Source organism: Podarcis muralis, chromosome 4 (assembly GCF_964188315.1).
Source record: "Podarcis muralis chromosome 4, rPodMur119.hap1.1, whole genome shotgun sequence".
In the NCBI taxonomy this organism is placed as follows: domain Eukaryota; kingdom Metazoa; phylum Chordata; class Lepidosauria; order Squamata; family Lacertidae; genus Podarcis; species Podarcis muralis.
In genome coordinates this window covers 49,832,254-49,858,132 of record NC_135658.1, presented here as the reverse complement: position 1 = coordinate 49,858,132, position 25,879 = coordinate 49,832,254, and the positions used below count along the sequence as shown (strand labels likewise).

The following is a 25,879-nucleotide window of genomic DNA, read 5'->3' as shown; positions in this document are numbered from 1 at the left end:
AAATAAGAATATTCAGTAATTTGCTTATTTAAATAATTACCCTCTATTTTTGCTGTATTTATTGTAACAATGAACTGCAACTGTTTGGCTGAAGAGAAAAGGGAAAAACAATTCTCCCCAACACTTCAGTTAAAATTGCTACAGTGGTTACAGAAAGAGGCTGCTTCCCTTACTTGTGGCTATTTGTGGCATGAAAACAAGGGATCTGAGGGGAAACAACTGTTATGGCCAGGGCTATAACAAAGGGGTTAAATTATATCCCAACAATCAGGCTGCCACACTTGCTCATATAATCAAGAAAAACAAACAAAACAACCTCCCACATAGCAGACACACTCACACTAACCGTGACTGAAAAAGGGACAATGAACTTAAAAGAGGGAGCCCCAGACAGACTGTACTTCACAGTGAAAACTATAACAACAACAACAACAACAACAACAACAACGCCCCTCCCATTTATACAATAATTCATAAGATATTAAAAGCTTCCATAAACAGGGCTGCCTTCAGATGTCTTCTAAAAGTCGGATAGTTGTTTATTTCTTTGACATCTGATGGGTGGGTGTTCCAAAGGGCAGGCGCCACTACCGAGAAGGCCCTCTGCCTGGTTCCCTGTAACTTTGCTTCTTGCAGTGAGGGAACCGCCAGAAGGCCCTCGTAGCTGGACCTCAGTATCTGGGCAGAACAATGGGAGTGGAGACGCTCCTTCAGGTATACAGGACAGAGGCCGTTTAGGGTTTTAAAGGTTGGCACCAATTGTGCTTGGAAACGTACTGGGAGCCAATGTAGGTCTTTCAAGACTGGTGTTATGAGGTCTCGGCGGCCACTACCTGTCACCAGTCTAGCTGCTGCATTCTGGATTAGTTGTAGTTTCCGGGTCACCTTCAAAGGTAGTCCCATATTGAGCGCATTGCGGTAGTCCAAGCGGGAGATAACTAGAGCATGCACCACTCTGATGAGACAGTCCTGCAGGAAGGTAGGGTCTCAGCCTGTGTACCAGATGGGGCTCGCTCATCCTCACACTCGTGCCCAGTTAGAAAAACTAATATTCACACCCACTTATCCCAAACACCTGCACACTGCTGGTAACAGCAAACAAGATTAAGTTGAAACCCAGGGCTGCCACTTGCAGCATACCAACACTGAATCATCCACGGGCAGTCACATACCCTTGAGCTCACCCCAGGAAGCCCTGCAGGATTCCTTAATAGCAACACCTGGTCCCCTTTAAAGGGGAAACACACACACACACACACACACACACACACACCCCAAGGAAAGTGTGCCTGCAGGAAGCCAAGCAGAATGTCTAACAGCAAAACTCCCTCTTCCCCAGCAGTTCCACATGTGCACACACACAAACACACTGGAGTCTCCCTCTCACAGGCAGGCAAGCAAGGATTATGGAAAAGACCCTTGAGCCTTGAGCCAAACACACACACTCACACAGGCAGGGTAAAGAGGACCAGTACTCTTCTAACACGTTCACTCACCACTACGGACTTCAACTCCCAAACTCTCCCCACTCCTGACGTTTTGCCTGATTTTAAAAACCTGCCCAGACAGACACTTTAAGCTACAAAAAGAGGGCAGGTCTGGGAAAGACAGACAGATGGCAACCATACCATAATGGACACACATCCCAGAGTTTGATTGTAATATACACAAGATACAATAGCAGAGCTATTTTGCTAGAGGAATATGAAAACCAAAATAAGTAAATAAAATGGATTCAATTTGGCATTTGCTCCTCCCCACTATAATATCTTCTGAGCAGAGTTCTTAGGCAGGAGCGTACCTATGGGTTGATTAAGCTGTCCTGCACCCTTGGTGCTGGTATAAAATCATACGTCTCCACCCTTGTTAGGAGTGGCTAGGACCCCATCTGGATTCACTCTGGGTTGCTGCTCTGCTGCTCAAGCCATGGGGGGGGGGATACAGCTGCTAGCCATGGGCACACCTTTGCCAGGTACACCTCTGTTCTCAGGGAATGCTTCTGCTGGCCAAATGTGACTGTGGCCAACTCCCCCTCTCCTATATCTATCTGCCAGTACTACTTCCAATACTATTCCAGAGGGTCTTCCAGAATAGTCTGGCCCTCCACTGAGTTGGTAGCCTTTCAAAGACAAAATAAGTCTTGGAGTCCACAGAATATAAAGGCTGGATCCAACCCACTCAAACCTCGAAATGTTGTCAACCACAGGCCATGGAATGAGGTGGCAGGATCCTTAATGAAACATTAAATTGTTCATTTTTGTTATATCTGCACATTTTCTCCCCATTGTTCAGTGGCATTTCTTCAGCCCAATTAAATGCACCAACCAATACTTTACACATTTAGTTCCGTAAGAGCCAGAAAATAGAACAAAACATTGTTCATTCTGAAGCTACTAAACACTATGTATGATGGACTTTGTATGAATGGGTTTTAATTAGTATGTTCTACGCCCTGTGTTATTTTATTCAGCAGCTTTGTTTGGTCCAGTAAAAGAAAAGAAAAGAAAGAATGTTATCATATGAAGGACCAGTTCCAAAACAGTCTGTGAAGTACTGCAGTTATAATTAAATGCATGCTATATAAATAGATGTGTAACAAGTAGAAAGCTTAAAATTTTACATCTGTTTTCAGAAGTTCAGCCTCTGGGTAGAGAAAGTGAGATTATTCATTACAATGAACGTTAATGCTGCCATCACATAACCATTAGAAATCACATTGTTAATTTCTTCATTTTACTAGTTCTTTTAGGATATGTGTATCATTTCTGACACCACTAATTCTCAGTCTTTCAGATTCCATTTAAAGTTCCTATGTTGTAATAAAATAAAGTCAAAATGTAGCACCACACAAATACAGCATATCATAAGAAAATAGTATGTCTGAGGGACACACTAAACTGAGATACAGTGGTACCTCGGGTTAAGTACTTAATTCATTCTGGAGGTCCGTTCTTAACCTGAAACTGTTCTTAACCTGAAGCACCACTTTAGCTAATGGGGCTTCTTGCTGCCGCCGAGCCAGCAGAGCACGATTTCTGTTCTCATCCTGAAGCAAAGTTCTTAACCTGAAGCACTATTTCTGCGTTAGTGGAGTCTGTAACCTGAAGCGTATGTAACCTGAAGCGTACGTAACTTGAGGTACCACTGAATTGATAAAACACACACATTGTGGCTTGGGTAATAAACAACTTATTATGCTGAACAACCTCAAATGCTATTCGAGTGAACTGTCTCCAAACTACTTGAATATATGGTGTGAGCCTATAGTCTGATTTAATCAAGAAACTGGGAGTGTAAAATTCTACGCAAGTATCCACTATGCATGTAGAGTTACCTTTATTTTTAGTATTAAAAATGTTTTCAATAACAAAAAGAAATTTGAAATGGATGTAACAGATATGCCACAGTTATCAAATAATGCATACTCTACAAATACAAATATTTGTGCAGTGTCATACTTCTAATATTGCCCATTTTTTACCCAGCAATTATAAAAGTTTTAAATTCTTGCATTAATTTATAGCATTAATTATGTTAATAAATGGCTTTCCCCAGTCATTTTTTTCTTTGCAGGTATAGATATTAATTTCCCATGCTTTGCCTAAATAATTTTCATGGCCACTAATAAAAACATTACAGGCATTATAATTCTTCCAATGTCTTTAGCTATCTCAAAACAGAGACAGGCTAATACAGGGAGATACAGTCCTTCAGACTGTCTGGACCTTGCCTAAATATGTATAGCCACTATATATTAAACACACAAACATACCCAAAACTACCACCAATTTTATTAATAATCTAATCATGTAATCCTGCACCCATTTAATCAGTAACAAACCCCATTAAACTCCCACATGTAGAATTATGCTGCTAGAGTACTTAATATAAAAACAAACAAACGCCATAGGAAAGCTGAGCCAATATTTCTCTTGGCTCATGAATTTTAAAGTGTGCTTGATATATTTCTTTATATAAAATTCCATAAAATGTATATCCACTTGGAGAGGACATTTGTATTTGTGTTCACTTGACTTCCCTCCCTCTGTCATTTTCTTGTCCAGGTAATGCAACTTCAGGTACGCAAGAGTTAAGTGTGGCACCCCCCCCCAAAAAAATTCACATATACTCTTATGGGGTGGGAATTGGCAATGACTAACCAGAAAATATATATTGGGGTCATAGCTGTCAACTTACAGATTTGAAAATAAGGGACCAGCAGCCTCGAAAATAAGGGATCAGCAGCCAAAATAAGGGATTTTAGTCAACCAGCTGAAATATTGAAGATAAAAGGGACCAGATAATTTTGGAGAGCAGCGCCGGTTTTTAACCCTTCGTTTGCAGAGGTTGCTGCTCAAGACACCAGCTGATGAAACACTGCAACTACAAGCAGCAACCACTTTTCGCACAAAACCAAGTCCAAGCTACAAAGATGCTGCTGCAGTTCTGTCTCTTTTCTCTCATGTTCCATCTGCAGCTCTCAGTTCCATCAGGCGGGGCGGGAGGAAGGGGGGGGGAATAGCGCCCAACGTAAACCCACAGATCAGACCATCTATGATAGTCTACCACTACAAATCTATGGGAGAAGTGCTTGCGGTCCTTCCTCCGCTTTCCCCCTCTATGGTTAGCCCTTGGAACACCTGCCCGCGCCTCCTCCTCCTCCTCCTTTCTCTGAACTGCTTTCTCTATGGTTGCCCTCACTCTCCTCTCATGGCTCCTCTGCAATTCATAGGCCGCACCAGGTTGTCCATCTCATCCAGGTCCTTCGGCGGCGCAGCCGCAGTACGGCCTAGTGGCAGCAGCAGCAGAGGGGAGGCCCCAGGCAGAGACGCCCAGTTCAGCGGCCGTGAGGAGGATGGTGGCGGAAGGGCCCGAGGCTCCCGCCAGTCCCGGCGGGGAGGGGCTCCTGGGGGCCAAGGCTGGTGAGAGGAGGCTGGAGGGGGGTGGGCCGGGCAGCCAAGCAACACAGTTGGAGCCTCCCTCCTCCCTGGCCAGGGATGGAGAGGAGCTGCTTCCTTTGAAACCTTTGAAATTTAAGGGACATCATCAATAAAGGACAGCAGTGGGACATGGCGCTGGGATAAGGGAGTTTCCCGCCACATAAGGGACGGTTGCCAGCTATGATTGGGTCATAATGAAACTGTCATCCTAGTGTGTTGTAGTTGTGAAAGGAAAATTCTGCTAGGAAAGAAATTGAAAGTAGTGTGGCTATATGTTGAATAATGTGTTTTAGTCACCATACCTTAGGATTTTGTAGATCTGAAAATGCTTGAGAAAAGTCAAGGGGCTGGAATAACTCTGCTATGAAGAACATCTTGCTTGATGACAGCATAGTAAATCTTAGTGGTTTAATTTTGAAACCTTATTACACACAAAAATTACCACAACTATTTAAAGATGACTATATGTGTTCATTATCCAAAACATGTTAGTTCCCCATTAGAGAATGTGCTCTCCCATGTAATACCATGGACAGAAATGAGCATTTAACAAGTATTTTCCTTTTATATTCATATTATGAATTATCCCCGTTTTTCCCATTGCAGACTCACTCTGAACTCCATGGGAAAGAACGACTTTCCATGTTTCCGAAGAGACTTCTTTGACATCCACTTGATAATGATGGATTGGGACTCCCCCATGTGAATCTGGTTTATTGAAAGAGACTTTTGCAACCGTCTGTGAGATCTCTATAATTTTTACTCCATGTGGACTGGATGGTACATCTAGGGAAGTGTAAGAGATAAGTAACTAGAAATTATATTCCTTATCAATAAAAACATAATACTGTGTTCAGCATCTTGAGAAGAACATATTATAAAATATGTACTGCTGTGTCTTAAAATGTCAAAACCACATTGCAGAAACATTAAATGATATTCTGTAGCTAATGTAACAGCAATAAAAGAGTTACATGGTTTCAGCTTGTTTATGGTAGCATGTTAAGTTTGTGCTCACGTGACTTTACCTCTGTCATTTTCCTGTCCATGTAATGCAATATAATAATAATAATAATAATAATAATAATAATAATAATAATAATAATAATATTATTTATACCCTGCTCATCTGGCTGGGTTTCCCCAGCCACTCTGGGCGGCTTCCAACCGAATATTAAAAACAATACTGCATCAGACATTAAAAACTTCCCTAAACAAGGCCGCCTTTAGTTGTCTTTTAAAAGTAAAATAGTTGTTTTTTGCCTTGATATCTGCTGGGAGGGTGTTCCACAGGGCAGGCACCACTACCGAGAAGGCCCTCTGCCTGGTTCCCTGTAACCTCACTTCTTGCAGTGAGGGAACCACCAGAAGGCCCTCAGCACTGGACCTCAGTGTCCGGGCTGGATGATGGGGGTGGAAACGCTCCTTCGGGTATACAGGACCGAGGCCGTTTAGGGCTTTAAAGCTCAGCACCAACACATTGAATTGTGCTCGGAAATGTACTGGGAGCACAATTCCCCATCTAATTCCATGCCAACTCTAACCATCCTAGATACGGATGGATGACGAATTCATTTAAAATGGATCTGTACATAGTTGGTGGTTCCAACCTGACGAATCTCTGCACACATCAGACTTCTCTTGCATCAAGTGCCAGCTTATATCTGAGCCAACGATGCCTTGTCAGTTTTGTTTTGTTTTTAAAGAAAAGGTTAATTGCAAAGGTTATATGCAAATCTGAATGAAAAAGGTATATTATATATATGCCACATATAGAAGAGTCAAATATTAGGGTGCAGTAAAGTTCACCACCTCATGTGACCAGATGCTACAGATGATTGCAATAGGTTATTCTTAAACTGCATTGTTAAAGAAACAAGTAATTCATCTCCTGACTCAGTTTTACTTGCTGTTAATTAACCTTTAGAGTCCTAAACAGCCTAAGACAAAGCCACTGTAATGACTTGCTTTGCCCACATGAAACAACCCAAGCTTCAAGATCAGAATCAGACGCCCTGCTGTCTGGACCATTATCAGCTAAGACCTGATTGAAGTGTGCCTGGGAAAGGACTTCTTCTCTTCTGTATTTAGATGGCTTATAAAAACATTTTTATTGCAAGATGAGCTTGATGACCAACAGAGCAATCCAAAGCCCTGCTGGGCTCATGCTACCAGGACAGGGGGGTGGCTTATCTTTCTCCTCCTTTTTGCATTCTCTTTATTCTCCTTCTTTTTCTTCTTCCTTCTGTAGTTCTCCACCCCGTGGATTTTCTTCCCATTGGGAGCACAAAATAATTAAGCCAGCTTGGGGAGGGAGGAGGAAGGTTGGATAAACAGGATTCAAAACATTCTTCAACACACACCCTGTTGTGTTTTCTCAGCCATTAGGTAACTGATGATGGAGAAGTAACAGCAGTTGGTTCTTTCCTTAGCCCAGTCACTGGAAGGACACTGAACTGCCTTTCCAGGGACCATAAAAGTGACCAGAGTCTATGTCGTTTATTTGTTTGATGCTGGTTTTTAACGTTGCTATTCAATTGAACTGGATAGGAATAATCTACCAAATATATATTTTCCCCTGCAACTTTTTTTCAGCATTCTGGTTCATTAAATCATAAACCTTAACAATATACATCAGGAAAGTGAAATAAGGTTGCTGATTTTTTTCTTCACTGGCCTTTATAGTGGCCTTAACAAAATGGGGGTTTTCATATACAGGGCTTAATATATTTTCAAAGAATTGCTGTAGTACAGAATAAACGTTAAACAAATCACATGCTATGGCTGAAAGATGCTAATGTATTCTTAAAACTGCCATCCTTCCCCTTAACACAAAACTGTTATATTAACAGGTATAAATATACATTTCTAGGGGGTGCAGTGCTTGTGAAATATTTGCTTGGCAAACAGTTTTTCTTTGCTTTGAGTAAATTTATTGAGCTGCATAACCCATTATTTCTTCAGACAAAAATGTTCTGCAGCAAAAATCCCCCAACTCTTTGTCTTGTAAACTTCTCTTTTAAAGAATGTATTAAGGGCTGTTCTCATAAAACTTATAAAAGAAATGTTAATTGCTTATGAAGGAGGCACAGTGACATTTAGCCAGCATAATCAACCTTTAAGAATTGCAGAACAATTAGAGCAAATGAAGTCAGAGAGAAAGCTACGTACATAATCACCACCTTGCAACTATCTGGCTTTGTAATGAGATTTGTGTCTTTGATCCACATTCTTCACTGGAGTAAATTACTATCATTCCAGTCATGCCTAGTCTGCACCAGAAGACACCTAGATTTATGTGCTGTGGTGTAAAATGTGGCTAAAATAAGTCACAGTATGTCAAAAGCGGGCTAGAATATTTCTTTATAGGCATGTAAACCCACTGCAATAGTGGGTTGTGCATCTCACTCATCCAGCACCATTTGCCCTGAATTACTGATGGTGAGTAAACATGCTTAGGATTGCAGCGTTAAGGGCCCTCACTGCTACAGTTTGAGAATTTCTGGTCTAACCATGTGTAACCATTATTGTACTAGGTATATAAAACTTTACTGTGAAATGCTGAGCTTGGGTTGGCAGGCTCTGATGCAGCAGCAGCAGGAGGAGAAACAGAGGGAGCCTGAATGCTGGGAACCTGTCAGAAGAAAAGGGAATCTTGCCTTTCCACCCCAACGTCTGTTGCTTGGAAACAGGGAACAGGGATGTCACCTAGAACCAGATGCCATGTCTGGAGACTGGAGCTGACCCACCCACCCTCTCGTAGCACACACTTGCAATCTGAACATTCCTGTGAGACGAGTGAACATGTCATACCTCATCTTGGTGGGCAGAGAGTAGAAACTTCTTGAGACATTTCTGTTGCTTCCACCTAGTTCTCAGCTTTTTGCCTTGCACTTGAACTCCTGAACTCTTGTGTCTGCTGCTGAGCCTTTACCATAATTTGCCTGAATAAACATATCTTTCTTGCTTAAAAGTAAGAGCCCTTATTTGCATATTTTGGGGTGGGAGCCTGGACAGTAGCAGTTATTGATGTTTTTGAGGGTGGGAACAGAAATTTTAATTATGCCTATTGTTGCTAACCATTTTGCTTTCTCATTGCCAAAAGAGCAGGGCATATATGTAGTAAAATAAACAAATAAGTATTTGAAATAAGTTATAAAGAAGAAGGCCTTCAGTGATATTCCCTCTTTTTCCTCTTCATATCCCACAGAGGCCTGTAAGGCTTGCTCTCATTCACTTCTCTCTGCCTATCTCTAAATCACACACACTGTTCAAAAAGCTTAATAATTTCATTTATTCAGGCAAGTGTCTCTAGCTTAATCATTGTATGCTCTCAAGAAACACTTCGCCAATCAGATTTTAGGGCCAATTATATGATCCAGTGTTGTTATGGTTTAAAAATTATATGTTTCCACTATTCATAAGCTATATTGAGATTTTCACTTCTACACATTAAGTAGGCTTATACATTCTTAAGTATATTATTTATCCATTTTTCATTAAAGTATTGCTTCTCATGAGCTACCCTGAAGCAGTTTACAATATGTAATATATATACAAAAAAATAGTTTAAACAAATGCATATATAATTTTTTTTAAAAAAACAAACCACAAATTTATGCATGCACACACACTTTCAAACAACAGCGCACGTAGCCTAAATTAAAGTCAGTACAAGCTGGGATAAGTATCTCCATTCAGAAAGTTTGTTGAAATAATATTTAAAAAAACAACAAATATTTTTACTTACCAGCTAAAGCTAATATATATTCTTGATATCGTGTTCCTATTCTATTGGTGGCTGTGCAGTTGTACCGTCCAAAATCATTGTCAGATGTAGGAGCAAACTTTAGGGTCACAACAGGGGAGGGGGGAAATAGATAAATACAAATGTGTATCAGTCTGCATGTAAAAACAAAACAATATAATATTTAAGCAATTTATTATTATCTAGTTTTTATCCCCCCCCCAAAATAATAATAATAAAAATAATAATAATTGTGAATCTAGTTACATATCCATCTAGCAACTGGAAATGGTTAAGCATAAATATCCACTGCCATTGGATGGTCATCTGTCATGGATGTTTAGTTGATATTCCTACACTGCTGGGAGTTGTACTAGATGTACCATGGGCTCCCTTTAAACTCTACAATACTAAGATTCTGTGATTAACATCAATACTGTACAAGGTTTGAGAAGGAGCTTCCATTCTGGGGGCTTGATCCTGCCAACAGCAAGCACAGAATCTAGCTGTAAATGATGTCACATAGCTTACTTGCTAAAATCTGATCTGTTGTCCTTCTGTCCACTGTACAAGTTACTTTTGATTTGAGGTAGCCAATGTTGTGCCCTATGGATGCTGTTGGACTGCAATTCCTATCATCCCTCACCATGGACCATGCTGGTTGGGGCTGATGGGAGTTGGAGGGTACCATGCTGGGCAATAATGTTGGAAAGAAACACTGCTCTAGAGCATAATTTCACCAAGTTTAGGGGCTCAGCTGCATAAACCTTGCTGGTATGCACAAGACAGGTGAGGAAGGAGGGCTGTAATGAATCTTGTCTGAGTCCTCTGCGACAATAACACTGGAACTGCACTTGGAGAGGCTCAATCCTATGCCTGTTTATTCTGAAGTCCTTTTGAGTTCATTGGTGCTTACTTGGGATAAGTGTATATAGGATTGCTTACATACACACACACACACACACACACACACACACACACACATAACACTAGGAAAAAATTGACAAATTCAAGTATAGAATAACAAACCATATCAAATTATTATTATTATTATTATTATTATTATTATTATTATTATTAATAATAATAATAATAATAATAATAATAATAAATAATAATAATAATAAAAGAAAGATGCCAAATCCCGCAGGGCCCTGATCTCTTGTGGGAGATTGTTCCGACAGGCCAGGGCCACAGCCGAAAAGGGAATGTAAAAGGGAAGGGTGAAGAATCCCTCATCAGAAAATAATCTTAGTCACAACTGTAGAAGCAAAGATATTATGATTTTTTTAAAACAGTATTTAAGTTACTAACACAGGTTCAAGGTCTTACCTCTAGTATCAGTTTGCTTCCAGCACTGTGTGTCTTTAGATGAGTTGAGTTTCTTACAGGTAAAAGTAGTTTTCCTTGTCTCCATTGAATAGATGCTGATGGATTAGATAGAACATCACAACTTATATTGATGGGATTTCCTTCCCAGGAATAATATGTTGTCTGATTTGAAACAAAGACTGGAGCATCTGCAAAAAGAGAGAGGACATATTGTAAAAGTGTGTTCTTGCTTTCTTTTCAGTCAACCCAACGCTATACAAGATCCTATAGAGATTTCAATGACCAGTTATATCAGTGTGTAATATATAAAGAACTACTCCGTAATAATTTCTGAAATATTATTAGCACACTTCCTATTCTATTTTGTTCTCATGAACAAAATACTTGGCTTTATACTGCACTTTTAAATACATTGTGTGAGTGGGGCACTGATTACAGAAATTAACTTTACATATTAGTCAAAATTAAACATAATTAAGCCTATCCCAAATGCTCAACACACTATATAGATGCACAATGCAAGATCAACTGGAAAACAAATCAAGCTACTTGGAGAAACAAGATATAGTTTGTTTGCTAATCTGTGAGAAGATTAGTTGTTTGTTGAACAAATCGTGGTTAAAGCAAATCATGACTTAGTGAACATGCTTGACTGCATTTTTAGCATTGCTTGTGTTAAAACTCAATGGCAAGTAGCTATTAAAATTATTTTTTAGAAATTATTTTCAAAAAAAAACCCCAACCTAAAATCTGATTTAAACTTAATTCTCACATAGCTACATGATGTGAGCTACACATGGCACATAGCAAACAGGATGAAATCCCCCCTTTTCCTCATTAAATACAGTTTCAGGGTGGAAAAATTGTCCCTAAGCTATTCTCATCAAAAACACTGAAAACAAAGAACTGGTTACTTCACCACTGCTAAAAATTGTCACCTGAAACATCTCACCATGTCATATCATGCCTTCACTTCACCTTCCCTTGATTACAGGAACATGATCAGATTTCTATGTGACTGCTGCATAATACCTCAAATGAAATCAGCCAGAGTGACCATATGTGGCATTCATAAACAGAGGCTACAGAATATGCACTGAAGAAGCTACAGAAGAAGGTCAATGCCAGGGGACAACATCATTAGGCACTCACTGACCCAGCTAATTACCTTTGCTGCTGCAGGCTGTTCATCCTTCTGATCACGCAAGAATCAATAAAGAACACGGAGAGAAACTGTGAGAATTGGGCCCAGAGGAAAACAGCACACTACTGGACCATAGTGTGGAGCTGGGCCAAATTAAGGAAGGGGGCTCTATGAGAATGCTCATGGCTCCCCATCTTCATTTGGATGGCCACCACAAATTGAAAGTTGAAAATACGACTTTAAAATAGTGGCTTTAAAGTTGAAGATGAATGGGTTTGCAAACGGTGTGACATGAGATAAGATCCATCCAAATCAGGTAGATTCATTTTAAAAGGATTAAAACAAAAAATAATGCCCAAGGAATCACTGAATCAACAGCTTATATGACAGAACACAGTTTACTGGAAGCACCAAGCTTGGCAGCAAATTGAATTACTTTGACTTTGACACATGAAGCACTAGTATGACAGTTAAATTGCAGTGCTGTCAATGGTATCTGATACGACCCATAATTCAAAATGAAGCCAATAAGTTCAAATGAGAAGAAGTGTGTGCTATACTACTGGTAAATTAGGCCCATATCAAGAACATATATAGTATTTGATAGAATCATAATAAATTATAACTTGAGTTATAATTCTCAAGGCACAGAACCACTAAGCACCTTTCATTTCTAAGAGTTTAGTATCTTCATAGTACTGTATCAGGAATAAATGTATCTGAAAGTCTATAAGGCTTTCCTGCCTATTTGTTTAATAATTTTATTATTATTCCACTTGGATGGAATCAGGCAGAGATACTAAGAAGTAAAAGGTGCAACGGGGAACAGTAAAACACAGCCACTTAATTCTTAGAAATGCAAAACAGAACTGTGTAAGCACAGTGTTTGTGCTATCTGGAGTGTTTGTGCTAAACTCGAGGAAGTAAAACTGCAGTGGAAACTTTTCGGCTGGAAACCAGATCATGTTCTGGCTAACTGGTAATCAAATATTGGAGCATTTCATCATTTAATTGGGATAGCACACCTACATAAAGTGGGTAGTTTCTGCAATAACAGTTCCTTGTATTTAGCAAACCTATGCAGCTCTCAGCAATCCGAGCCTGCAAAGTGGATCAGGATATTTTTTTACAGTATGTATTTTTCAACAAATTTTCTGCCCAGGTGTTTTGCTCTGCTGATGTTAAGCTGAAATAATGGCATAGACTGTTCAAACAATATGTAACACCTCTGTGAATCCTCAGAAATTTGTATGCATACTTGATGAAGGTCATATTGCAACATGAAACTTAGAGTGTTTAATATATATTAAAGAAAGCACCAAATCTATATTTAATAAATTTATACCACTGGATGTCTTATATAAGTCATATAGAACACAATATGAAAGCACATATATGCTGCTGTTGTCTTTGTCCATGGAGTTTTCTTGGCAGGGATACTGGAGTGGCTTGCCGGTTCCTCCTCCAGGTGGATCACGTTTGGTCAAAACTCTCCACTATGACCTGTTCATCTTGGGTGCCCTGCTTGGCATAGTTCATAGCTTCTCTGAGTTCTTCAAGCCCCTTCGCCACAGCAAGGCACCAACTACTGGTGCTGAAGAAACTGAAATTGACCAATTCTATGAAGACTTACAACACCTTATTGAAGTGACACCAAAGAAGGATGTTCTTCTCATTATAGGGGATTGGAATGCTAAAGTAGGGAATCAAGAGATAAAAGGAACAACTGGCAAGTTTGGCCTTGGAGTTCAAAACGAAGCAGGGCAAAGGCTAATAGAGTTCTGCCAAGAGAACAAGCTGGTCATCACAAACACGCTTTTCCAACAACACAAGAGACGACTCTACACATGGACATCACCAGATGGGCAGCATTGAAATCAGATTGATTATATTCTCTGCAGCCAAAGATGGAGAAGCTCTATACAGTCAGCAAAAACAAGACCTGGAGCTGACTGTGGCTCAGATCATCAGCTTCTTATAGCAAAATTCAAGCTTAAACTGAAGAAAGTAGGAAAAACCACTGGGCCGGTAAGATACAATCTAAATCAAATCCCTTATGAATACACAGTGGAAGTGAGGAACAGGTTTAAGGATTTAGATTTGGTGGACAGAGTGCCTGAAGATCTATGGATGGAGGCTCGCAACATTATACAGGAGGCAGCAACTAAAACCATCCCAATGAAAAGAAAATGCAAGAAAGCAAAGTGGCTGTCCAACGAGGCCTTACAAATAGCAGGGGAGAGAAGGCAAGCAAAATGCGAGGGAGATAGAGAAAGATACAGGAAATTGATTGCAGATTTCCAAAAAATAGCAAGGAGAGACAAGAAGGCCTTCTTAAACAAGCAATGCAAAGAATTAGAGGAAAACAACAGAATGGGAAGAACCAAAGATCTGTTCAAGAAAATTGGAGATATGAAAGGAACATTTTGTTCAAAGATTACCATAATAAAGGACAAAAGTGGTAAGGACCTAACAGAAGCAGAAGACATCAAGAAGAGGTGGCAAGAATACACAGAGGAATTATACCAGAAAGATATGGATGTCTCGTACACCCCAGGTAGTGTGGTTGCTGACCTTGAGCCAGATATCCTGGAGAGTGAAGTCAAATGGGCCTTAGAAAGCACTGCAAATAACAAGGCCAGTGGAAGTGATGGTATTCCAGCTGAACTATTTAAAATTCTTAAAGATGATGCTGTTAAGGTGCTACACTCAATATGCCAGCAAGTTTGGAAAACTCAGCAGTGGCCAGAGGATTGGAAATCAATCTACATCCCAATTCCAAAGAAGGGCAGTGCCAAAGAATGCTCCAACTACTGCACAATTGCACTCATTTCACACGCTAGCAAGGTTATGCTTAAAATTCTACAAGGAAGACTCAAGCAGTATGTGGACCGAGAACTCCCAGAAGTGCAAGCTGGATTTAGAAGAGGCAGAGGAACCAGAGATCAAATTGCAGGCATGCGCTGGATTATGGAGAAAGCTAGAGAGTTCCAGAAAGACATCTACTTCTGCTTCATTGACTATGCAAAAGCCTTTGACTGTGTCGACCACAGCAAACTATGGCAAGTTCTTAAAGAAATGGGAGTGCCTGATCATCTCATCTGTCTCCTGAGAAATCTCTATGTGGGTCAAGAAGCTACAGTTAGAACTGGATATGGAACAACTGATTGGTTCAAAATTGGGAAAGGAGTACGACAAGGCTGTATTTTGTCTCCCTGTTTATTTAACTTATATGGAGAATTCATCATGCGAAAGGCTGGGCTGGATGAATCCCAAGCCGGAATTAAGATTGCTGGAAGAAATATCAACAACCTCAGATATGCAGATGACACAACCTTGATGGCAGAAAATGAGGAGGAATTAAAGAACCTTTTATTGAGGGTGAAAGAGGAGAGCGCAAAATATGGTCTGAAGCTCAACATCAAAAAAACAAAGATCATGGCCACTGGTCCCATCACCTCCTGGCAAATAGAAGGGGAAGAAATGGAGGCAGTGAGAGATTTTACTTTCTTGGGCTCCATGATCACTGCAGATGGTGACAGCAGCCATGAAATTAAGAGACGCCTGCTTCTTGGGAGAAAAGCAATGACAAACCTAGACAGCATATTAAAAAGTAGAGACATCACCTTGCCAACAAAGGTCCGTATAGTAAAAGCTATGGTTTTCCCAGTAGTGATGTATGGAAGTGAGAGCTGGACCATAAAGAAGGCTGATTGCCGAAGAATTGATGCTTTTGAATTATGGTGCTGGAGGAGACTCTGGAGAGTCCCATGGACTGCAAGAAGATCAAACGTATCCATTCTTAAGGAAATCAGCCCTTAGTGCTCACTGGAAGGACAGATCGTGAAGCTGAGGCTCCAATACTTTGGCCACCTCATGAGAAGTGAAGACTCCCTGGAAAAGACCCTGATATTGGGAAAGATTGAGGGCACAAGGAGAAGGGGACTACAGAGGACGAGATGGTTGGACAGTGTTCTCGAAGCCACAAACATGAGCCTGACCAAACTGCGGGAGGCAGTGGAAGACAGGAGTGCCTGGCGTGCTCTGGTCCATGGGGTCACGAAGAGTCGGACACGACTAAACAACTAAACAACAACATATGCTGCTGTTTAAAAAAATACAACAAGAAACAAAATGCAGGATAAAAGCAGCAATTAAAACATTTCTGGAAAGAGAGAATAAAACACAGTAAAAATAGAAAGGTCTTTGTTCCAGAAAGACAACATAGTTCTTTGAAGAGGATCTCATAAATAAGGCTCATCAACTGACAAGACCCTATTCCCATTGCCACCTGCTTTACGTGAGACAGCAGGAACTCTGGACCTCAGGCTGTGTTAGAAGCATCTCTTCAGCTACCCAGGTCAGAAACCATTTGGGACTTTAAAAGTAAACAACAGCATTTTCTGACCAAAAATGAACCCGGAGCCAGTGCAACAGCACCAGTAAGGTATGACCCCACCATTCAGGTCTAGTTAGCAGATGAGTAGCTAACTAACTAGCTAACAGTTTCCTGACAAAGGTAGCTCCAAATGCAACACATTGCAATAGTCTAATTTGGGGGTTGCCACCCCATGGATGAGTGAGGCTCGCTATTTCTAGCCAAGCAGAGTCACAGCTAATGTGCCATCAAAAGATATTATGAGCTGTGGAAGCATGGTTCCAGTGACAAAGCTGGATCAAGAAGCACCCCCAAATTGTGAACTCCTTGAGAGGAATAGCAACATCATGTAGAACAGGTTAAACATTCATTGGACAACAAATTGCCCATCAACTGGAGATTCCCGATCTCCATCTACTTTATTACAGACTTAATATGTTCACGTCCACACCAGACTCAGGTGTAAAGCATACCGATGAAACCAAACATCAAACCTGTGGGTGATGTCACTCAGTGGCCTCAGGTAGATGTTGAGATGCATATGGAAAAAGATGGAACACTGTGGGACTACATAGCATACTGGGCTGAACAGCAGTCCCATAGCACCACCTTCTGGAAACAGCCTTCTAGATAGGAATGGAATGACAACAGAATTGCAATCCACCTGGGGCCCCTGTTCATTCCAGAATTTACACAGAACTAGACCTACAGCAGTCCTCCTAATTTATTACTATAAACAATGTCCCCAAATTCAGGCACATTTGACCCCAGTACTGGAATGGCCCAGTCAGGTTTTCTAATGAAGGAGGGTTAAAGAAGCTACAAGGAAAGTGTTCAATACTGCTGAATATAAAATAAGTCATTCTCCCCATTCCTTTCAGAGGAGGGAAAAACTCTCTTAGGCCATTATTACATCGATGAGAAGTGGCTTTGCATAAAATCAATACAGAAATTATGCAGAGCAGCAAACCCTTGGCTGGAAACTGTCTCCATACATTTGAATATTTCCATTATGTTTAATGCCTCAGAAACTGTTAGGAGAATACTGGGTAATATATCACTTGTCACATCCAGCAGGTAATTCAATTAATGATTTCTTAGATCCAACCCTAGTGTATGTTCAGAGTTGTATCCAAAATTAGATATGGAAATTTACCTGATTCAGCATGTGCACCTAGGGAGCTATGATGGCCAGGCATAAACCTGCTTGTTAAACAGATGGCCAAAGGTTTTCAAAATTTAGTGTATTTCCCTTCTCCAGAAGGGTGGGGGTGGGGTGGGAGTAAACTATGTGGCTTATTTATGCAATGTTCACCTTTTACTCCCAAGCAGCTAGCTTTTTGGCTCAATGTAAAATAACTTTTTTTGGGGGGGGGCGGGGGAATCTTTCACCTCTGACCTTCTAATTTGCTAATCCCTTTGAATAACTGGTTTTATTGGATTGTTTTACTTTGCAACTGAATATGTTTATCTGCCACTGATGCTTGTGTTTAGCATTTCAAACCTTTAAGGCAGACATTTCATCTGGTTTTTATATCTGGTTTTATAGCTGTGCTTTTGTATCTTATCACTGAACTGTCAGGAAAGATGAGATATAAATCTGGTAAGTAAATAAATAAATATAATCTAGGTGGTTCACAGGATAAAAACACAGGATGAAACACAAAATTCATAATCAATACAAGAACAAGAAGAAAACAAGCCAATAACCCTGCTTCCCCTTTTGATTCAACAGATGCCCATGCTAATGGAAGAAGAGGGGAAGTGATTTATTTTTTAAAACCATTCCTCCCCCTCTCCCAGTTTCCAGTTCTCCCTTGAAAACTGGTTACAGAGTTGTGACATCCCCCCACTCTCGGAACAATGGCATTGGGGGATGCAGGGAAGATAGGCAAAAATGTCTCTCTTCCTTTTCCTTTAGCAGACACATCCACTAGATCAAAAGTGCTTTCTTTAGGACAAAATTCAGTTCCTTTTGCATCCTCTAATCTATGAATGCTGGTCCTGCTCATGATCCTTATTCATATGCATAGCCCTCTCACAGAAGAATTATTATTTATTATTTATTTTAGTATTGTACCCTAGAACCAAGTTTTCTGGGCGGCTTACTACAATAATAAAAGGAAACTAAAAATAAAACAAGCTGCATGCACATAACAGCACTCAGGAACGCGCATGCTGAGTGAGGCTCCACAAGGAGCAAGCTCTATTTTCTCATAACTTGTGATTCAAGGACCCAATCGCCGCTTGGGGAATAAAGACAAATGGACACAGAATGTAAGGTTAAAGGGGAAGAAAAGGCCACAACTTTATTGATTACAGCATGTGAGAAGGTATTGGCTTAGGCACTGGACCACGAAAGATTTGACTCCACCCACTCGGAGAGGGGTGAGTCTGAAGAGGGGTTAACCACCAGTCGGGGGAGCCTGTTGATGCTAATATAAGCTCTCCCCTGATGTCACCACACAGGCATCGGACAGGATCCACGACCGCCGGATTCCTTTAATGGACTTGAGGCGAAAAGTAAGTGCAATGAGGCAGAATGGCTGGCACGGCTGCATTTTGAGCAGCAAACCACGCCCCCACCGAGCCTCCCGGTTGGGTGCCCAACCGGGGGCATGGCGCGCCAGCCATGAAGATAGGGCAGGGGGCAAAACGCCCCCTGCATGACGCCTGAATCATCTCCCGCTCACAACACCTCCCCTCCGGAAGGAGGAGAGGCCTTCTTACAAATTTAGAAACATAGGAAGCTGTCTTAAAACAAATACAACTTTTGATCCATCTAACTCAGTATATCTACAGTGACTGGCAGAGATTCTTCAGAATTACAACTGCTATACACATCCCAGTCTTGCTTGGAGACGTTAGGGATCGAACCTGGGACCTTCTGCATGCAAAGAAGGTGGTTTGTTTCTGAGCCTCAGCCATTCCCCTATGGAACCCTTGAAAACAACTCTTTCAAAAAACTATTAAAATAGCACTTTGCTCTGCAAACAGTCAGTTTATGCCTTTTGCAGGCTGTTAAACTTCTATGCGGTGGAAGAAGTCTTCAAAGAATTTGAATAAATTTTAAGATTACAGTGTGTATTCAAGAAACATCATGCATTTTTAGACCAGTTTCTTAAGATATATTTTTTATGTATGTATGTAAACATTTTCACAGTTGAATTGGGCAGAATCTATGCAATAATTACCTTAGGCAGACAAATTATAATGGGACAATTGTATTAGTTTGTTGCAGTAAAAACAACAGTCCTGTGGCACCTTAAAGACTAACAGATTTAGTGAAGCATAAGCATATGTCATAACAAATCTGCTTGTTTTTAAGGTGCCACAAGACTCTTTTTCATTTATACAGATGGTGAGATTTCTTAGAAAGTAAACACACCTCAGCAGATCCCAACTCTCTAAATCGATGAAAAAGAATTTCCTGTTGCTTCAGTGCTAATATATGTAGCAAATACATGTTTGTCATCTTCTGAAAGTGATGCTGCCTTGTTTCCTAAACATATTATGTGTTGGCTCCAAGCTTCACCTTCTGTAAGTCTCCTTCCAGCCACTGAATACATTTTTTATGGGTTCCTATGATCTTCAGAGACCTAAGTAGCCTTTTCACTTCAGAGAAATCTTTATTCTCTGTGGGATCTCTCATGGCAGTCTTTGAAGGCAGCAACTGCCCAGTACAGGAAAATACTGGTTTATTCTAGTGTGTTTGTAACTGTTCATTTCTGCTGAGACAGCAGCAGATGTCATGGGTTTCTGTTTTCCGTGTGTTCGATGTCAAGGCCACAGTGAGCCAGAAAGATATATCTGAGCTCAGTGAACTGCCTGCTCAGTCTTACTTTCACTTTTCTTTTCTTCTCTTCACATCCTCTGAGTTTCTATATATTTATTCTTGAAGTTGGTTTTTGTTTTGTTTTTGCAACTAAGCCAGAAATCATTAGTAAAAGTTCTATTTGCTAATGAGCTTTGACTGCTCATGATTTTTTTGGAATCAAACGCATCCAACAGGCTTCTGTAATTGTTCTATCCAACAAGACAAGAAGCACCTTCGGATTTAAGGCCAAATCTTGGCAGGAACCTTATTATGGGGCCTTGAATGTTATCATTAGATCTTCTCAATAAAGGTGTATATTTTACACCATCACTCTTCCTCAACCTCTTCTGCCCAATCCCTTACCAAAGGGATTAACAGCCTGATGCTTTCTTATTCTTAGCTTTTCTTCCAGTGTTGCTCCCATCTCCATGCAGCTCTGTGTGCCACCTTCTATACTGTTCTGGGGGGTTTCTAACCCTCTGGGAGAATGTGGGAAGTGGCAATTGGGTCTGCAGGAAGATGTGGAATCAGCAAACATCAACTTCCCCATCCGCCATTAGGAGGAAAGTCTGAATCCAGCCCCAATGCTTTTAAAATGGAATATTCTGTGGAAATTGTAAAGTTGCCCACAAGCAAATTCAAATAACTAATTTTGGAGCAGCTTCCCTGAATATTCAACAAGGTTTCTCTAAATCTACTCTAGAATATTATGTCTCTGTTTGGGGGATCTTACTGAGTGTATGAGGTTGCGTAACAACTGCAGTCATTCCTAATCTAACCAGTGTTTCTCAAGCTTTTTCAATATGGCCTCCAAACTGAATATCAGGCTGCATTCAGACATCATACAAACCAGAATTTATTGTGACATTGGTGCACCACCATGAAACTTGGGTATGCATGCTCCTCATGCCATCTCCTCTTACAGCATGATTACAAGCTGGAATTAATAAACTTTCACTTCCATTTTTTATTAACCACCTCTTGTGCTATCTGAACAGGCAAACTGATCAAGGTGGGTTGTTTCAAACATTAATCATAGTTTGTCACAGCAAGTTGTAGTGAGGAGGGGGGGCAGAAGCAAAAGCTTTCAAACTCCTCTTCACAGCTGCACAAGGACGAGCAAGTGGGGAGCATGTAAGTGCAAAGCTATCTGAAGTGCATTTACATCATAGTAATCTATGATTTAATATATGGATAAACACAGCAAGGATCGTCTTTTAAACCAACCACTGAGAAACTGTGTTAAGGTGGAGGAGGAGAAAAACACAGAACAAAATTTAGACAAAACAGAATGTTGTTAGCAAAGAATCCAGACACTGAGGGGGAAATGACTTTTCCTGCTCTTTCTTGCCCTGTCAGATCATGTGCACAAAAAGGGTAGGAATGCTCAATGACTTGGCATTGCTACTGGAAAAAGAAACACATGCCCACAGCCAGATGGACCTTTTATCAACTATATATTATAAGCTCCCTCTTCTATGATATGAATTTCACTTTATCATGCAAGGTTTTTTTTAATAGCTTCAGTAGCCGAATATATGAGAAATAAGCTAGGAAATAAGCTGGATGTCAACTGAGAAGGTTCACAGCTACACCTTCCAAAGATGGAAACAGATTCAAGCAGTTTTGCAAAAATTGTAGCAGCTGCTGGCAATTTTCCAGGCCCATTTTTAAAGGCTTCACAATCTTTGAATAACATAGCTTAGACAGCACTTCTACATATATGAGCAGAGATGTCAAATCAGAGGTAAGGTCCTACTTTTAGATATAACAGCTTTAAATATCATGACAGCAGAGCAAGATCTTCCCAACAGAAGCTCAGGATATAGAATAAGCTCCAGTATGACAATGGTTTTTGCTAATGTTAAGAAAACATTGGAAAGCACACACCTTCAGGCTAAAGCTTTGGAATCTGAATATATTAATAATACAAGGCATTGCCTGTGCCACCACAACTACAACACATTAATCGTTTAAAGTTGCAAGGATTTCCCTCTTCAATTGGCCATATCTTCAAGCATTCTTTATTTTTCACCATGTTCTTTGCTTTTCCATACAAGTTTAACTTCAATTTAGTTCATTGGATATATATTTTTTAAAAAATAAAAAAATCCCACAAGGTTTTATACAAGGCTCTTCATTTCCTTTCTTCAGATTCTTAAACTGCTTCATTACCACAATTTTATATAATTGTTCCTTCCTTTGATTAGTTTCAAGAATCAATTCGGTTTAAGAACTGATAGTTTTTGCCTTGCATGTGTTTTCCCATTACAAAGTTTTTGCAACAACCAGATGACCGTCTCATTTTCCTGCTATACTTGTGAACACTTAATGTAAATCACATGGTATGTGAAATAAATCATATGAATATTAATGCATTTGATTTCACTTGCCCCAGTTTTTTTTCTACCCAGGAATTATATTACTCACCATTGTCATATTCACTTGCAGTTTTCTGAAATTTCTCCTTTTTCTGAATTAACTTGAAAAAGCAGTTACCCTTTATTCATTAAATCATTGTATTTCAGAACCTTCATTTCTGCCTCAAAGGTCAATGTATGTCATAACTGCTTTTATATGCTTTTTGGTGACTCCTACTTAAGTAGTTTATTTGCTCAATGACATCATTAAGATATATCACTGCAATAAAGTTCACATGCTGACAGAAAAATCAGTTCCAAATGAGTAAATGCCAAATCCATTTTTCAGTTTAAACCCCAGCATGCCATCTTTAAATAGTACTATTTTGAAGTTGTTTATAAGTAATGCCAAACCAGTTTCAAGACAATCTAAAAAGTAGGTTTTAAAATGAGTTTAAAGTTATAAAATGAGTGGAGTTAAAGATGCTTACTATGAGATAAAGAAAAAGAAAAATAAGAAAAATTGCTGACAAATAGATCAGCTCATAAATGAGTTGCTTTTGTTTTTCTTTTGAAAAAGAAATTTTCTATGAAGAAAATTGCTGTATACAAAACCATTCAATACTTCTGTGAAGTTAAAGAAAGCAGTGTTCTGAACTCTCTGAGCACAATCTAGATAATTTACAGGAGTTTTTGGTCCCACTGAAATCTAGAGGACTTCGAAGTACTTAATCTTTGGCTATATCATGACAGATTTTGTACTATGTGGATTTGTCATAGTTAATATGGGTGTCACTAAAATAAGTTAGCATTATACCAAATTGCACAGTGATGAGTTCAGAAACAGAAGTGATTCCCTGAGTTCACTAAATAAAAAAGACCAAAGTCAAGAACTAAAACAAGTTATTTCATGCTTCAGGCCAGGAATATTGAACTGAACTCAGTTGGACAACACACACAAGCTCCCGAGTTACAGCACCCTCGTGCTCAAAGGCTTGCACAGCGCTTTAAAGGCCTAACACAAACATTCATTTGAAAATTCAAAAAGGGATTGAATGAAAAGCTTAAACACACTTATTCACAACACCAGCCCAATGGAATTTACGTAGCTTCCATCCTTTTGAAGACCCCACAAAACTCCAGCTTCCAGGGCAGCTTTTAAGGAGCTGAACCGTGAATGGCAAACTGCCAAAGGAGAAGCATGTCTGCTTTGCCTAGTACCTGTCAAGTGCCCAGCCTGCGATGGGCATCCTCAGCTCCAGGAATGTGGCCATGCCTCTCACCCTCAGAGCCTCTTTCTTCCCACCCTCACCCCCCAACAAGCCCCTGTGTATGTCTCTTCTCTGTAGCCAGTCTGGCTCTTCCCTGGCTATGAAAGCAAATTCCACTGACTTCAATGGGGCTTACTCCCAAGTAGACATGGGTGGGTTTGGGAGAGAGAAAGAGAGAGAAAGAAAATGAACCACTATCTAACTTTGCAAAGCCATTGGCTCTGAGGGGACTGTTTTGCTCTGGGGCCTTGCCCAATGCTCTTCTGCTGAGCCAAGGAGACCATGCCAGTGTGAATTAATGAGAGAGGGTGGACAGGCACTGTGGAAACTGAACTAAATAGGTAAGAGCATTTCTCTCAGTAGTTTATATAGGACAGCAAGGTGGGGAGTTCAGAAACCAAGATACTCTTAAAGGAGCTGCAAGCTAGTAGCAATTTTGCCCACAGCTCTTTTAAAATTGGGACAGCCTGTGGCACAGGAAGAAACCATAATGGCTTACTGGTTTTCATGGCAGCCCTGGCATAGTCGTGACATTTGGAGACGACGACAACACAACAACAACAACAACAACAACAACAACAACAACAACTTATTTATACCCCGCCCATCTGGCTGGGCTAATTACTGCTCTCTTTCCGTAAGCACAAGTGGAACTCTGATAAACTTGATTTTGGATCCAATATATTTGTCCAATTATCTGTTGGGCAATTTTATTTCACAAGAGAAAAACATTATACTGAATACAGTGATGCACTACATTGGAGTGTTATGAAAACTTTACTAACTCAAATAATTAAAGGCAAATTATAATTTTCAATCAGAATTATTTTAAAGAGTGCATTCCCATTTTCCTTTCACAATACAATTTAGGAAAGAGAAAGTAGAACTTACATTCAATATCAAGATACATGCTCTTTTGGTGCCCTCCAATTCTACTTGCTGCTTCACAGTCGTATCTTCCTGAATCTGGCAACTTCACATCTTTAATGTGCAGTGAGGATCTTCCATGTTGCCCTTTGACTTCTATCCGGCCATCTGGGCTCTGTAGATATTCAGGAAAGAAGTTTTTGTGTAACTTATTTTGTCTTCAATTTATTTTGTACTAAATGCTACTAACAATTGTATCTGAATGCATACCTCTTTTGAAAACAGAGCAATTTTAATAAAGTTTATATGACATATTCTGGATGTTTTAAAATAGTGTTTTAACCTTAATATATGCATTAGTGTTTATTGTGTACTTTGCCTTAAATAATTAGCTTCATGCTGTTAAAGGATTAAAGTTTCAGTCACCATCTCACACAGGCCTGGTTCTCCCAGAGTCCTTGTGATAATGATCTATGTCAGGTGAGGCAGATATTTGTGGATTTCTTTCCAAGATGACCTGATCTATGTGTCTCAAGGAATGGTGGCAACCAAATGATAGAGCAAAGGCTTTATTGCAAAAGTGCCAGGTATAGTTCCTGGAATCTACACATATAGTTGGAATAGGGCCTTATCTGAAACCTTAGAAAACTACTCCCCATCAACATAGACAATGCTAGATGGACAAATGATCTAGGCTCAGAATAAGGCACATTTCTGTGTTCCTATTACTAATGTGTGAAACTTGCATGTCTCTGAATGCTGAAATGCTATTCTTGGCAGTTTAAACATTATCAAAATACACATTTAAATAGCCTTTGGATTGTTATTTTTTTAAATACACATTTAAATATGTATTTTGAGAGGGTGTTTACATTTGCAATTAATGCAGTCATGGAACAAAACAGAAAGTGGCACGGACAGGAAGCAAACAGATTTCGGCATCTCTTGGCTGGGAAACCAATCTGCCTTGCACTCACTTCGCCATAGTGTAGTGTATCATACATAGTGCTTATGCACACATGT

At 40.0% G+C, this 25,879-nt stretch overlaps 1 protein-coding gene across 3 annotated transcripts in view; it reads right to left on the bottom strand.

Moving 5' to 3' along the window:
* NCAM2 (neural cell adhesion molecule 2) overlaps positions 1–25,879 on the bottom strand; it is a 197,376-nt gene that overhangs the window by 49,806 nt on the left and 121,691 nt on the right. For all 3 annotated transcript variants that reach the window (XM_028726954.2, XM_028726955.2, XM_028726953.2), the window contains exons 9-12: positions 24,881–25,031; positions 11,020–11,207; positions 9,691–9,787; positions 5,553–5,726 (exon numbers count right to left, since the gene is read on the bottom strand). In XM_028726954.2, the coding sequence (XP_028582787.2) occupies positions 5,553–5,726; positions 9,691–9,787; positions 11,020–11,207; positions 24,881–25,031 (610 nt within the window). The remainder of the gene's footprint in view (positions 1–5,552; positions 5,727–9,690; positions 9,788–11,019; positions 11,208–24,880; positions 25,032–25,879) is intronic.